Source organism: Ochotona curzoniae, unplaced genomic scaffold (assembly GCF_017591425.1).
Source record: "Ochotona curzoniae isolate NIBS_2020 unplaced genomic scaffold, NIBS_Ocur_1.0 contig_2688, whole genome shotgun sequence".
Lineage (NCBI taxonomy): Eukaryota > Metazoa > Chordata > Mammalia > Lagomorpha > Ochotonidae > Ochotona > Ochotona curzoniae.
Window position 1 is genome coordinate 22,573,490 of NW_024465553.1, and position 16,747 is coordinate 22,590,236.

Genomic DNA, 16,747 nt, shown 5'->3' on the forward strand with positions numbered 1-16,747 from the left:
GCCCTGTACTTGCTAACACATACAAGAATCAGGTCCGAGAACACCTCAGACAAAGTTTCATTGGAGATCTCCCCAATCAAAATGCTGGACTCAGAACTGTAACCAAGAAGAGAGAAGATAGAACAGGTCAACCAAGCATCCCAGCTATATCTTGGCAGCGAAATATGGGGCAGAGACTCTATGATGGACTATGTCAATCAGTGGAATCCTCAAGGACCTCATCGTGCTTGGAGTGGCAAGATTGGCAGAAATTCATAACTGTTGAAATATCAAATCCACTTGAGCAAGAACCTCGGAGCATACCCTACATCCAGGACCTGGGGAGGGTGGGAAATTGGGTGGGCCTTCTTCCTTAATACCCCCCTTTAAACATGAAGGAAACAATTTGGAAAAAAATAATAGTCCTATCCCCCCAAAATACAAAATAAAATAAAATAAATCTTATCTAAAAAAAAAAAAAGAATTAGAGCTATGGTATACCAGCATCCCCCAGAGACACAAAAATCCTCAACAAAATACTAGCTAATTGAATCTAAGAATACATTAGGAAGATTGTTCATCTGGACAAATAGTATTTATTTACTCCTGAAACACAGGGATTGCTCAACATACACAAATCAGTAAGTTTGACACATCACATTAACAAATTGAAAATTAAAGGCAATGATTACCTCAACAGATGCAGAGAAAGCATTTGATAAAATACAACATCCACTCAGGACAAAAATCTTAAGCAAATACGGTATAAAAGGAACACTCTTTAACAGAACCAAGGCAATATATAACAAGGCCACACACAGCATCATACTGCATGCGGAAGGACCGGAAACATTTCCACTATGATCTGGACCAACAAAGATAATCACTTCCTCCACTGCTATTCAGTCATTCTGCAAGTTTTAGCCAGCGTCATTAAGCAAGAAAAAGAAATCAAAGGGAAATAAACCAGCCCAAAATGAAAAACACTTTATGCTATCCCTGATCTGTGATCACTAATATCCACAGAGTACAAAAACTGCAACCTATATGAGTGAAACTGACATTGTGAGATTCGATTACTGTTTACAGCTTTTGTGCACAATATTGAGGAACACTTGTACTTTTTTCTACTTACTACTTGTTGATTTTTTTTTTTTTTACCTGACAGAGAATTAGGCCTGTGGCTGTGAAGTAAAAAAAAAGTATATCATTGCAAAAGTTTTCTAAAAAATGAAGGAGGGGAAGTACACATGGGAATACGGGCAGGTGAGAGGGTGGAGTTGAAAGAATTACTGTTCTCCTAAACTTGTATTGTGAAATACAAGAAATTTGTTCATCTCATATAAATAATAAAAAGAACTATGAAACAGTGTGTGTCTGTGCACATGTGTGAAAGAGGGAGAGTGATGGGGAAACAGGAAGCAGAAATATTTCAACTTTATGTGCAAAGAGAATATTATTTCAAAAGCCGTTGCTCGTGTCTTGCCTAGACGTTATCTAGTTGCCCTAGAGTAGAAAGGTGACCTGTTTCAGCTGTCACATACACTAACTCTGCCATTTGCAGTGACAATCCTTTATTCTTACACTCCGAAAAAAGACATTTTAGCTTTCAAGACATTGCTTACTTTCTTTTTAAAGTCATAGCTGATGCCCCTTGCCTCAAGAGGCACTAGCTTTATTTTTGTTTTCTCAGAGTGGCCCCAAACTACTTTATTTATGTTTTCCAAGTTTCATCACTTATTTTCTTATCTCAAGGAAATCTCTACTATTTGCTGGATAATAGATATTAAATAGATGGTTCAATACATGAACCATTAAAAATATTCAACAAATGAAGGGTGTGACTCTTAAGAACCAGTTTAGAAAGATGACTGTATGGTGAACAAATTAAATACTATTTCCCAGCCCAACATTTTGTATTTGCTATATAATCATCCCTCAATGCTTGCCAAGCGAAGTGGCTCCAGGATCCTGATGGACACCAAACCCCTTGTACAAAATGGCAAAGCATCTTCATATAATCCCCCAGCAGATTTAAAAACAACCAAAGACACTTATTATAATGTAATGATATGTCAATGGTAGTTATATTGTATTGTTAGAGACTAGAGCAACAATGTCACAGCTGGACCCTGACAGTTCTCAGGTGATTCTAACAAACAAGGTTCTTTGTTATCTGAGCACAGGCTCACTTGTGCTACATTCTCCACCTTACACGGAACCTTGACACCTGTTGAGCATGTCTGCATATTGTGTAAGCAAGGCTAAATCAACCAACAATATGGAAGTCTCTTAGTTCCAATGGGGGAATCATTTCTATAATTGCCATCATAGCAACATTTCTCAGTCTTCAACTGCATACACATTATCGAGGAGCTAGCCAAAACACATATCTTTGATTCGGGAGTAAGGAATCAGAGATTTTGCACTTCTAAACAAGGTCACAATGCTGCTAGAATTCATGAAACAACCTTTTTGAGGAGCAGAGCACCACAGGATCAAAAATAATGTAGATGTATTCAGATTAAGAAAAAATGAATTAATAGGTACCAGCATTGCAGCATAGCAGGCAAAGCCATTGTCTGCAATCCTGACATCCCATACAGACACTGGTTCATGCTTCACCTACTGATCCAGTTCCATGGTAGCGGCTGGGGAGAAGCAGCAGAGGATGGCAAAGTGCTGGGGCCTCTGTCATCTATGTGATGGGTGGAAAGAAGCTTCTGGCTTTGACCTGGCCCAGGCCTGGTCATTGCAGTCACCAGGGGAGTGAACAAGGGGATGAAAGATTCTCTCTCTCTTTTTCCTTCCTCCCCCATCTATCTGTAACTCTGAATTTCAAACAAATAAATGGATCTTAAAAAAAAAAGAAAATGAAAAACTGAATTTATAAAAAAACTAGCAAACCACAGCAGTCCTACTTTTTATTATCATGAAGCCTATTACTTATGGAGACAGAAAAATAATTATCACTCAATATAATTTGCTGAAACTTATTTTAAACTATTTCTAAAAAGAAATATATATTTTTGAAAGAGTTACAGAGAGATAAGAAAAACAGAGAGACAGTAAGAGAGACAGAGAGAGAGATCTTCCATCAGTTGGTTCACTCCCCAAATGTCTGCAATGGCTGGAAGTGGGCTGGTCTGAAGCCAGGAGCTTCTTTTAGGTCTTCCACATGGGTGCTGGGCCATCTCCACTGCTTTCCTAGACATACTAACAGGGAGCTGGTTCAGAAGCGGAGCAGCTAGGGCTCAAATTGATGCCAACATGGGATGCTGGTGCTTCAGGTGGAGGTTTAAACAACACTTCATGGTGTTGGCACCTAAAAATAACTTTAAAAAGTAGGATTTCAGGGCCTGGATGATAGCCTACTGGCTAAAATCCTCACCTTGCATGTACTGGGATCCCATATGGGCACTGGTTCATTTCCTGCCTGCTCTATTTCCCTTCCAGCTCCCTGACTGTGGCCTGGGAAAGCCTTGGGACTCTGCAACTTACATGGGAGGCCTGGAGGAGGTTCTTGGCTCTGGACTGGCTCAGCTTTGGCTGTTGTGGCCAGCTGGGGAATGAACCAGTGGAAGGAAGGTCTTTGTCTCTTCTCTCTATAAATTTGCCTTTCCAATAAAAATAGATAAATCATAAAAAAGTAGGATTTCAGGGGTCTGGCACTATGGCACAGCACATAGGCACTACTTGTGATGCTGGCATCCCATGTGGGTACTGGTTTGAGTCCCAGCTGCTCTATTTCTGATCAAGATGGAAGCAGGATAGAAGACCTCTGTTTTCTATGTCTCTCCCTCTCAGTGTAACTCTTTTAAGTAAGTAAATAAATAAATCAAGCTGCTAGTCCCAAGATGAATTTCATGAGCATTAAGCCAAGAGATCAGAAGTAGAGGTATAATGGCACATGAACCAACGGCTTGGGAAAATAAATAAACTACTGCCATTGGACATAAAAGGATAGATTCCAAAAATTTTGCTAAGATTAAAATTTTTTTCCTCTTAATTTTCACATGCCCGTTAATTTTCTTTTCTGCTTTGTAATTATAAAATTTAATTTGAAGGAAGTGGCAAAAGCAAAATGAACAAGTATGTTACACAAGCATTTCGTAATGCTTCATATTAGACCTTGGAGTTTCTCTTTGTTCTTCCCATTTTTAATGTTAAGGCGTCATTTCCAGTCTTATCTGTTTGATGATCTTAAATTATATTATTTTATATAAAATTGATATTAGCAGATGGCTATTCAGTGCAATAACGTGTGGAAAATTGTTGTCTCCAAGACATTTCCCAAATAATTATCCTTCATTTTCATTTTCCAGTCATCTGTTCTCTCTCTTTAAGCCTCTGAATGGCTATTTAGCTATTAATTCATTTTCAATAATAAAGAGACTATCATCATGTAAAGGCTGAATAAACTGAAGCCCATTAGACATCATGTTTCAGAGATCCTAAGAAATATCACTGAGGGAGGATTAATAATTTGTTCACTCTGCTTAGGGATCTATACTAAGACTCAATGAGGAAGGGCACAGCTATACATTCCAATTCAGCTACAGCAAGGGTTAGGCTGGAGAGTTCATAAGAGAAAATGCCAAAGCTGAAAAAAAAAAGATTACTTGCAATAAGTATATTGATAAATAAATTAAGTTAGGCAGATTGGAATTTTAAATCTGTTGCCTTTTCTCACGGGAATAGATGGATGAGAAGTCATTTTGCATTTTTTATTGTCATCTTTCAGAAGAAAATTGTCCAGGTATTAGTATTAGAAATTATTCAAGTGTTTTGAGCATTTTAGAATTAACCAAAATGAATTATTTTTAAAAAGATTTTATTTATATTTGAAAGGCAGAGTTACAGAGAGGAGAGACACAGAGCTCTTCCATATGTATGATGTTTCATTCCCCAGTTGGCTGCAGTGGCCAGAGCTGAGATGATCCAAAGCTAGGAGCCAGAGGCTTCTTTTGGGTTTCCCATGTGGGTGTAGGTTTCCAAGGCTCTGGACGATCCTCTGCTGCTTTCCTGGTCCACATACAAGGACCTGGATGGGAAGTTGAACAGCCAGGACCTGAATTGGCACCTACATGGGATGTTTATGTCAAAGGCAGAAGCCTAGTCTTTTATGACATGACACCTGCCAGTCAAACTGAATTTTTAAAACAAAGCTGAACTTGGACTCTAAGATATTTTTGTTTTTATTAAAATCTTACAAACTCTGACACTATATAGCCTAGAGTGGCTGCATCAAGAGCATGATTAAATTACTATGAAGAAAAAAACAGCTCAAAAACATGAGAGCTAAGAATAGTGCATTTCAATTGTCAATGACACTTTCATCTTCTTTTGTCTATTTTCATTTTTCAAATTCCTTCCTTTTTGAAGCAGTTTCAAGATTATTAGGTTATAGGTATTTATATTATTTACATATCATCACTTGATATCTGCCTTCTTTACATTTTACCTCATTTTTTAAAAGGTATTTGTTTATTTCTTAGCCACTGTCTGAATTTTTCAAGCCACATACCTTAAAGCAAGTGCTCCTCCAACTGGTTTGGAGTTTTATCACACATGTTTCTGAAGGATACTGGCTAATGCTTAGTGATCCAGAGCAAGTTAGCAACCTCTTTACACCTAGAGCGTTAGCAATGATCACGAGTGCCACTGGTTATTACTGGAAGGCCTAAGGCAAAGGCAGAGGAGAAGAAAAGAGGGAAAGTAAAGGGAGTGGGGAGAAAGGAACCAAGCAAAGGAAGGCAGGGTGGAGAGGAGGTACAGCATGGCACAGAGCCATGACAAACTGTATCAAGGATATTCTTCACCAAAACACTGCCTGTAGGTGAAATAATAGTACTGAAGAGACTAAAGAATGCTTTTACCCTAGGAGAAATAAAAATCTCTTTGATTAGTTAATATACAAAAGGTATGTCATGGAGTTTTTCATCCTGAACTAAGAAGATGAGGTAGTGTAAACTGAGAAATTCTGCATAATTATAAGACCATGTCTCTGATGACTTTTGCTGTCTCAGGTATGGCATCCAAATTGCTATCTATCTACTGGTCTACCATCGATAGATGGATGTATCTATCTTTTTTTCCTACTGTGAGATTTAACCATATCCAAAATGATTATTAATATATGTTATGTCTTTACTAGGGAACTAGTAACACTTTCTAGGAAGAAAATAATGTGAACTGGATTCACAGTAGACAATTTCGTGGGCAATTTATACTGTGAGATGTCATTTTAGATTCTATGGATGTATGTGTGAATAAAATAAAAACACCTGTCCAAAACAAAACAGTAAAATACTAAATGGTAATTTCACACAAAACTTCTTTGTGAGTCTATAAAAGACTTTGTGAATCTTTTATGTGTCATGCAGTCCTCAGTAAAAAGAAGAGCTAAGGCCAATACTTTGTTTGTTGAACTGCTGCTACTTCATGTAAAAGCACAGAACAACATGTTCTTTGAGAGTACTCCTGCATTAATTATCTTCCTGTATTCCCCTACTGTACATATAAAGAATATAAAAAACAGACTAAAAAAAATCTTCGTTATTTCATCTGCTATTGTTTTTTGTTCTACTCTGGAAGTAAAAATTCTTAGTCATTTCATAATAATCCTATATGGTTACAAATTGTAAGATCAAAACAAAACTAACATTTTAGATGGAGATAAGAAATAAGACCCAATGGGCCAGTCAGGTGAATAAAATCATTTTCTTTCTGGATAAGATTCATTATAATAAATACTGCAGAATGACTCAGTTCAGAAGAAAAAGCAAAGGAATCATTGATGAATAGTTATTTATTTTTGGTTTTGCTAATTTCATAAGACATTTAATCTTGTAAGATCAAGCTGAATGAGATATGTCTAGAGTTGACTTCCTAAGGAAGAAGACTCCAGTGGAAAGTAATACATAAAGTCCATCTCTTAAGCATCTCATGTACTTAGAACATTTGAGTAACAGTTCAGACAACAATAATGGTGATAGCAAAAATTATTAAAGATTAAAAAACATACAGAGTGTTTTTGTGTGTGCCAGGTACTTTGCTTTCTATGGTTCTTAATGTGGTCTGTCTGATAGTTAAACATCATAAAATCAGCCATTGCACAGACGAGAAAACAGAAGTTCAAAACTTTAAGAGATCTGTTCAAAGTTACACAGATGGAACTCATCCTAGAATCTGGGTAATTCTTTCTCTGAAGCCCATATATAATGTTAACCATTTGCCACATGGCCTCCAACATAAAAACACACTGCCGAGATGGTTAATGAATGTGGAAAAGATTAATGAAAGTAGTTAATTATAAGAAAAAGGAAATTATAACTAATAGATCTTCCTAGGTAAAGTAAAACTCCATAATTGACCATGCAAAAGGACATAGCCTTTTTAACAAGTCTAGCTGGAAACATTTTAAAAATATTTCTTTGATATCAGTCTTTAGTTAGTAACAAAAAACAATGTATTAGATTTTGATAATCATCAAAGGAAGATTTTAAATGTTATTACTACAAAATATGATAAGGATATGTGAGGTAACGCATGTGTTAAGTAGCTCAACAGAAATATTCCACATGTTAGAGTACACATTTCAAAACGTGTTGCACATGGAAAATTAAAAAAAAAAGGATTTCTATGCAATTCTGTTACATTTTCATTTTGGGTTGTCAGCCTGGATTTTAGGCAGGCAAATGCCATGAAGTATTTGCTTTGAATCTTCCTACACTCTCAGGCAACTCTGCTGATACCATATGTGGCTCAAGCACTCTGAAATAAGGCATCTTTCAGAGAGGATTAGAAGTTTCCCTCTTGCTTCCTTTTCAAGAAGCATTTTAGTAATGCTTGCATTTAAAGTAGAATGGAACACCTTGCTTTTTCTTTGTGTTGGAAATATGCTCTTACTTCTGGGATCACATAGCCCATTCTCAAGAAACATTCTGGAAACTTCCAGACCAAGACAGTCTTTGCTGTCTGGCATGTGGACGCACTGAAGCAATAGCGGTGTTTTCTTTGATCTCTTTATATTCATTTGGAAGCAAGAATTTCTATGTAACATACAGGAATCAAATAAAAATACTGTACACACTTTATTTATTCAGCTCCCACACATGCTGGATAGCAGACATTTTTGGTCTGGAAATTTTCAAACTTAACTCTCCAGATGTCAATTTCACAGAAAAGTTTAAATATTGTACCAGGAATACATACGTATAGGCTATACAAAAAAACGTTGTTCTGACAACCATGGGGGAAATGGACGTAATTGTCATTGGTTACCTGGACTAACTCAAAAATTAAAAAAGATGTATTGTGAGTCTGGTGACAACTAAAGAAAACCAAAATATTTACCTCGGACCGCATAGCCATCTTTTACTGATGCGGGGAAAGGGGGAAGGTTGTCTTTTGCATATACATCTTGAGCAAGGACTCGCCCCATTCCATCTGAAAGAAAGAAAGAAAGGAAATGTGGATATTGAGAGCTTTGGGGTAGCAGGTAAGTATAAACAAGCTAGAAATGACATGTAGCAGGAGACAGAAGAGATGCATTCTGGTACCTATCATAAAAGAATATATCCAGTCAATTCATGGTAATTCCTGTAGAAATTATCTCAATAAGAGCTGTTTCAGTCATCAATCCTTTAACAATTCAAATATGATTTTTCTTTAAAAAGAAAGTCAAATCTTAAACACCTTCATGTCCATCGATCCATTAATTTCGCTTCTAAAATACAACATAAAGAAGTAGGTGTTACCACATACTTATTTAAGTTGCATACATTAGTAATAAATGGAAAGAAATCAAAAAATAAAAAACATGGGTATTTAAGTAAATGGTGTATTTCTATAATAATATACATGTTTAAAGCATAGCTTATGAAGAATATTTGTGGACATAGGAAAATTCTTAGGATATGCATCACATGCAAATCATATCCACCGTGTATAATTTTAACATATTAAGACATAAACGTATTCATCTGTAGAAAAAGATGGAGTGTGATTGAGAGGCTGCCTGGGACACCTCCATCCCACATGGAGAGCCTAGGTTGGAGTTCTAATTCTGCTTTTAATTCCAGTTTCCTGGTTGGCTGCAGGTAAGACTCAAACACTTGGGTCCCAGCTCTCATGTGGGAGACCTAGATTGAGAGTTCTGACCTCCTGGTTTGGTCTGAAAGAGATACTTGTATATGCGTGTCTACAATGGCATCATTAATAGTTATCAATTGTGCAAGCAACTCAAGAGCCTACTTACAGATGAATCGGCAAGTAAAATGTGGCATATGCATAAAGCAGTATTACCCACAATTAAAAAGGAAAGAAATTCTGACCCTTGCTACAACATGGTTGAATTTTGAAGAAATCATGCTAAGTGAGATAAGCTAGTCATAAAAGGACAAATCCTGTATAAGCCCTCTTACATGAAATACCTTGAAGAGCTGAAACCATAAAGCCAGGGAATAGAATGGAGTTCACCAAAGGCTGGGAGAAGAAGGGGTTGGGGAATTAAATGTTTAACTGGTTCAGAACTTCAGTTTTGAAGACCAAAAAGTTCTGGAGATGAATGGAACAATGCAGATACCCCTAATACCAATGAACTGCCTACTTAAAACAGGTTAAAATGATGTCACATCTTTACCACAATTTGTAAAAATGAATGAACCACTGGTACATGTTACAACATAAACAAATTTCAAAAATATTATGCTAAGAAGAAGATGCCATTCACAAAAGACAACATATTATAGGATCTCAATTATAAGAAGTACTGAGTAGGAAAAATCTACCAGCAGGTTTAGGGCTGGACAGGGAGTAGTGAGAGGACAGGAAGATGCTAGATAAAAAGATGGGAAATTTTTGTGAGTTGAGAAAAATGCTGCAGAATTGATGGCGGTGATGGCTGTATATGACTGTGAACATATTAAAACCTCTTGAACTTTGCACTGTAAGTAAAGAAATAACTTTTAATAGAGCATTTTTTTTTAACATTAAAAGGCAAGGACACCAAAAGATGTAAAAAGAAAAGCACTTAACTATATTTAGAAAAGTCATAACTGTATCACTCATACCATCTGGTCTTTAAAGGCTTTCTTCAAATATCATAGAATAAGAAAGAAAACATTCCATCTGGAAAGAAAGACATGCTCTATATTTAGTTAAGATTATTTATAAAAATTTAACTATATACATTTATTTATATATAATATATAATTTAAATACATATATATAATTGATGAGCTCTTATTTTGAACAGATGCTAACTAAATGCAGTAGCTGTTATTGCAATCGTACTGGATTTTGCTTGCTTTTTATTTTATCTGCACATATGATAGAGGAAGAAGGGAAAGAAAGAATGGAAAGGAGAAGGAAGGAGGGATGGAATAAAGAAGGAAGACATATCTCCCATTCATCAGTTCACTCAAATGCTAGGGCTGGGCCAGGCCGAAACCAGGAGCCTGGAACCAGAAACCAGGGCTCCAACATGGTGGCAGGAAGTCAAGGATGTGGGTTATCAACTCCTGCTTCCTAGCTGCATCTTCAGGTAGCTGGCGCCAAAGCAGAGGTGGAACTTGATCCTAGGTCTAAAAAGGGATGTGGGCACCCAAAATGGTAGCTTAACCTGTGTACCACAACACCCATCCTCCTAATAATTCATTTATTTTACATTATTTATACTAACAGTACCCCATGAGTACTATTATCCCTGCTATAATCCCTAAATAATCGAGAGATCAGCACTAGGAGTGGGACTAGGGGAAGCTAATGTTAAGTTCTGTAAATTTACCTAGGTTCTCCTTGTAGTTTCCTAATTTAAATGTTTTTGAAGATATTAGTGATTTTACTGTAAGCCAGAAGCCAGGAACTCCATCTGGCTCTTCCTCATCAGTGACAGGAACCCAAGTACTTGAGCCATCACCTGCTGCCTACCGGAGTGTGTGTTACCAGGAAACTGGAATTGGGAGTAGAGCCAGAATTCAAACCCAGACTCTCCAATATGGGACTGTGGGTATCCCAAGAGGCATGCTTGTTAACTGCTGTGCCAAATGTCTGCCTTTACATGATTTTTAGAAAAGCAGCCTTAGGCTTCAATCTTAAATAGGAACCAGGCAGCAGTAACTCTCACCTGCATATAATGACTGTTTTAGGCTTAACATTTGGTGAAGAAATAATATAGCGAGCAGCTGAAGCACTGGAAATCAAATGATGCAATGGAAGATGCATTTTCAGGAAATCATGAACAAAATTTATTTTTCCAAGTTTGTTCACTCAAATGAGAACTGCATTAAGCTACAGTTAGTTTTTCCAATATGTCATTAGTATAATGAATCTGCTTGTTTGGGAACATTTGGTAGTGGGAGTTTACAACTTTTTCAAAGGCTGCAAAGAATATTTCACTTTGCTCAGAGTTAAGGCTGTGTGCCAAGAAGTTACAGTCCTGCTTTCAGAATTGAGGAACTAATATCCATTCTATTCTGCTTTCCTCCATATACTGTATCCTATAAGTCAAATTAATGAAGACAATGAAATAAAAATTTTCTTCTTGATTCTGCAGTGTTAGAGTTCTTACAGGGCTACGTGTCACCTGGGCCTTACAGACAACTCAGTGACTTCCAGAGGTTAATGAGGACACAGACAAGGGTGGCTGGTACATGGTTGTATGCTTACTCGTGCAGAGTGGTGAATGAATCAAAAGACTTTGAGACTTTTGGGTTGTTTCGGGACACTTATGATTCAGCTTGCTATGTAATAACAATGTTTAACACACTCGTTACCAGCTGGAGTGCTAGCAGCACAGGATTGAGTTAACCAGCCCACCATCTTCGGGAAGAATAGTTCAGGTTAAAATAGCTGACAATAAACATGAATGAGATCAAAACAGAATTTATTTCTAAAGTTAAATATGATTTAAAGGGATTGAATGAAAGTCAATTCCCCTTCAGTGAAAGCCAGTACATTAGTTAAAACGTAGTTCCAGAAGACATGTTCATGGACTAATATATTAAAATTCCTATAGTTTTTAAACACATCATTCAGAGCCATTGTGTTGTGTACTTGTATTTATCCAACTAAGGTGGCTCATTAACCGGCAATCTGATGAGTAAAGGGAAGAATTACAGTTTTTATGCCCTAAAATAAAACAAGTTTAAAGAAAGGCTGTACAATCTGGAATACTTAAAATACCATGAGAACCAGAAATGATTAAGTCAAAATTTAGCAGTACAAAAAGAAACAATGGAACTGGTAATGAATTATATAAGATAGGTTTCCCCCACCCTCCAATATTTATTTATTTAAAAGGCAGAATTACAGATGGGGGAAGGGCGATGGGAAGCAAGGAGAGGGAAGAGGTTTTGGTGGTGTGGACAGGGTGACTGCAACGACCAAGGCTGGGCAAGGCTGAAACCAAAAACCCGCAATTCTCTGTGGGGAGCACTGGCGCAACCAGCAGAGCCATCCACTGCTTTCTCACGCACATCAGAAGGGAGCTGAATCTGAACTGGAGCAGCCAGGTCTCAAATCCCTTCTCATATGAACTGCTGGCAATGCAGGCAGTGGCTTAACTCACTGTGTGTAACATTAGCTTAAGCTTGGGGTTTTCACAATCAGTGCTACATATGTTCATTTATCTATAGAAATTGCTAAACTTTTAAAACAGTAGTTGTGTAATCATAAATATATTTAACTTAATTAAAATAAAAGAGGGCATTTTTTTGGAAGGGGGATAAGTTTCTAAAAGTACCTAAAATGTTTGTAAAGTTAGAGAAAACAAAACAGTCTGTATGGGAAGGTGGCTATCTTTTTTTTTTTTTTGGCACATTTTAATTGTTTTCAGAGCAATTTAGGAAAGGCTATTGAAACAGTGAACTCTAAATACATGGCCAGCCATTTTACTAAAATTAGACAAATATGATGAAAAATGTAAATGTGCTCAGTGGGATTTATTGCAAATATTAGCACTGAATTCAAAGTTACTTTCCTAAACACACCCCTTTCGACTGAATTATGTTCCATCAAAATTTCAGAAACTGAAGCACATCTATAATATGCTTTAAACTTTAAAAACACAGGACATATATTCAGCAATATATAATGGTATGAAGGTATGAAACATGAAAAAGGAAGATTTCTGTATCAGGCTGTTACGTAGGACAACCAAGGAAAGGTGACAGGCCTAAGTTATATCGATTCCGTTATATAACAACAAAAGTCAACTCCTCCCAAACAAGGGAGTTTACTCAGCACAACAGTTGAAAGTACACAAGTGGTACCCACCCTTCAGTGGGGAGGGAGAAGCACAGAGAGCTGATGGGTAATATGGTTTTTGGATATTTAGGCCATATGAGTTCTTACGATTTTCTTGGACAAATACAGACAAAATTATAGAACTCCTGGACTCAGCCCCATGTGTTGGGCACATTAACAATCTATAGACCACATAGATATACTCAAATTTATATCCCAACTACTCAGGTCATTCAGGCATGTGTGGTCTCATTTAAAATTTTAAATAGCAGTTCTAACTGTTTTTCTGCCTATGTCTGGTTGAACTTTACAAAGTTGAAGTACAAGAATTGACAAAGTTATTCAGGTGTTTCAAGTGAAAGTATATATTTTCTGTTATCAAAATTACTGCCTCCAGTTTCTACCTCCAGTGTAGTGTGGTCTTCATGTAGAATGATCCTATTTATTTGCAAACATCTCCTGGAATATTGGCCTGTGTTAGCATTTGCTATAGATTTTTCCATTTTCCATGGATGTGGAGACTTGTACTCATTCAAAATTTCCTTCAGATTCTCTTATGTCTTCAGTCCATGAACTTGATTAAACCTCCAAAATATGCACATCTCATTTTTTATATATAGTTCTGTATTTTATTACATCACTAACTTCATCCTTCTTGCATTCTTCAAAATCAACATTTCATTACATTTCTTTGTATGGTAATCCCCTTTTACTCACAAGGGATATGTTCCAAAATACGCCACAAATAGTACCAAAAAATCATTTATATACACATATAAATGTATGTATATATAACGTATATGTACATATATGACTATATATGTATGCATACGATGTTTTCCCCTATATGCCCTGCATTATTACATAATACTAGAGTTAATCTGTCTTCCATATTTTATGCCATGCTACTTCCATTGTATCATCACTTATGTACTTTGGTGCTATTATTAAGTAAAACAAGGGTTGCTTGAGTAGAGACACAGCAATATATCAACAACCAATCTGGTAACTTAACTAACAAGGCTGACTAATGAGTGAACAATGTATATAGCATGAAATATATTGCACAGCAAAAAGTATGATTCATGTTCCAAGTGAGATGGCATGCGATCTCATCATGTTGGGGCCATCACTGTAGCAGAGTGGTTAAAGCCACCCCACCTGCTGGTACTCCCTACAGCCACCAGTTTAAGTCCCAGGTGATCTATTTCTGATCTCATTGCCTGGTAATGGCCTGAGAAAAGCAGTGAAAATGGCATGTACTTGCCACCCACACCAGAGACCCAGAAGAAGCTCGTGGCTCAGCCTGGACCAGCGTCAGCTCCTGCAGGCATTTGGGGAGAGAACTTGTGGATGAAGGATTCTCTCTTTTTTTATCTGTGGCTCCACATTTTAAGTTACAAAAAATGAATCAACATTTTAAAAAGTACATTGAGAATGAGTTTATAGTCATTAATTTTTAAAGACTAATTTGAGAGGGGAGACAGTGGGGAGAAAGGGAATGAGAAGGAGGTAGGTGGAGAGAGGGAGAGGGAGGGAGCGAGAGAGAGAGAGAGAGAGAGAACGAGTGACGGATGACAGTTCCATTCACTGTTTCAGTCTCCACATGCCTACAATGGCTGTATTGTTTCCCATACAACAGAAACAGGGATTGCTTTCCAGGGAAAGTAATTACACATGTGGGAAAGAAACCCAACAACCTGATCCATCACTACTGCCTTTCATGGTCTGCCTTAGCTAGAAACTGGAAAGAGGAGCTAGGATCTGATACTGGCACTTGGATATAGGACATACAAGTCCTAACTGGTTTCTACTGCTAGATCAAAAATCTGTCCCTCCAATCCTTTCGCTGGATTGAATCTTCTTCTCTTCAGTAAGAGAATTACAGGTCATATTTGAGACATGACAATTACTTTACTGTTATCTGCATTTAAAGCATTCCACTTTTTTATGTCTTTGTTATTTATTAGGGCATTTATGACAGTGAGCAATTACACCAGTCAGTTTTGTTATGAAACACGAACAAGGTGCTCAACAAGAAGGGTGCTTATCCCAGCTAGGAAAAGGGAGAAGTGGAGATCAGGAAATCCTTCTTGGAAGAGGTCCTCCTTATGCTCTATGTTAAAGAATACACAGATTAGACAGAACACACAGCAGTTAGCCAGACAGGAAGTTAACATAAAGCAAAAGATACCGTGAGCAAAGGTTTAGAAGTAAAAGAGGACAAGAGATAAGGAAGAGCACATCAGGTTGGGGAAATACAAGTTCTAACAAGGAGGCAGGAAGTAGCAGTAATTAGATTATAAAGGGCCATCCATCATATGTCAAGGAGTGTGGCTTAATCCTGAGGCTACAGTTTCCTTCACACCACTGAAGAGCTGCGTCTCGGGAGAATCATAACAAATTGGTGGGGCTGGTATTGTGCTGCAGTGGATTAAGCTGCTGCTTGTGATGGTGCCATTCTACATGGAAGCTCAGGTTTGAATCCTGGCTGTTCCTCCAATCCAGATCTCTGCTAATGTGCAGAAGACAGTCCACAAGCTTGGGCTCATCACCCAAGGGAGCCTCAGTGGAGGTCCCGGCACTTGGCTTTAGCCTAGCCTAAACCTGGCTTCTAGGATTATTTGGGGAATGAATCAGTGGATGGAACATCTTCTGTCTTGCCCCCACCCCCACAACCCCTCACATTACTCTTTCAATAAATGAATCCTTTTTCTAAGAATATTGGACATTTGGTTACTTTGGCATCAAATTGGAAAACTGGGAGGAGGATATCAATACAGGGTAGAAACTTGTTCCAATAAATTAACTATAAAGAACTAAAGTGAAACAACAGCAGTGAGGCTAGAGAGTAAAGGATAGATTCAAACCAACAATAATAAAAAAAGAAACAAGCCCTGTGGAGACAGAGAAAATAAGCTTAGTGTTTGTTGTAGCAAAGATATAATAAAATCTGGCATATGAGTTGGGAATTCAAACAGAAACATGGATTTAGAAGTGACTTTACTGATGGTATCCAAAGCCACTGACATGCATGAGGTTATCTGAAGTAAAAGTACAAGAAAAAGAACAAAGGGGGAAAAAAGACCCTAGGAAAGATTCATGTAAGGAACTGACAATGGAAGGCCAAGGTTGGCCTTGGATAACTAAGGATAATAAAGGAAAGGCCATACGGACGGTCTTTCCGCTGCACGAGACCGTAAGATCCACGGTCCAGGAGTTTTACTGTCTTCCCACCTCAGTGTTAATTTATTTACTCTTTTGAAAGGCAGGGTGACGACAGAAAGAGAGGAAGAGACACACAGAGAGATTCATCTTCCACCTTCTGGCTCATTTCCTGAATGGCCACAGATTCAGGTGTGGGCTAGGCAGTAGTCAGGCAGGCGGAGCCAGGAACTCTGTGCTGGTCTACCACAGGCAGGTGGGGGCCCAACCTCTTGCGCCATCTTCTGTTGCCTTCACATTAGCAGGAAGTTAGATCAGAAAAAGAGTAGTTGGAGGTCAGCTGGTACTTCAA

The 16,747-nt window shown here is 37.6% G+C and overlaps 1 protein-coding gene across 12 annotated transcripts in view; it reads right to left on the reverse strand.

Annotated features, from left to right (window-relative positions):
- Positions 1-16,747, reverse strand: part of GPHN (gephyrin) — a 276,180-nt gene that overhangs the window by 56,049 nt on the left and 203,384 nt on the right. For all 12 annotated transcript variants that reach the window (XM_040975435.1, XM_040975432.1, XM_040975433.1 and 9 more), the window contains one exon: positions 8,338-8,430. In XM_040975435.1, coding sequence (XP_040831369.1) covers positions 8,338-8,430 — 93 coding nt within the window. The remainder of the gene's footprint in view (positions 1-8,337; positions 8,431-16,747) is intronic.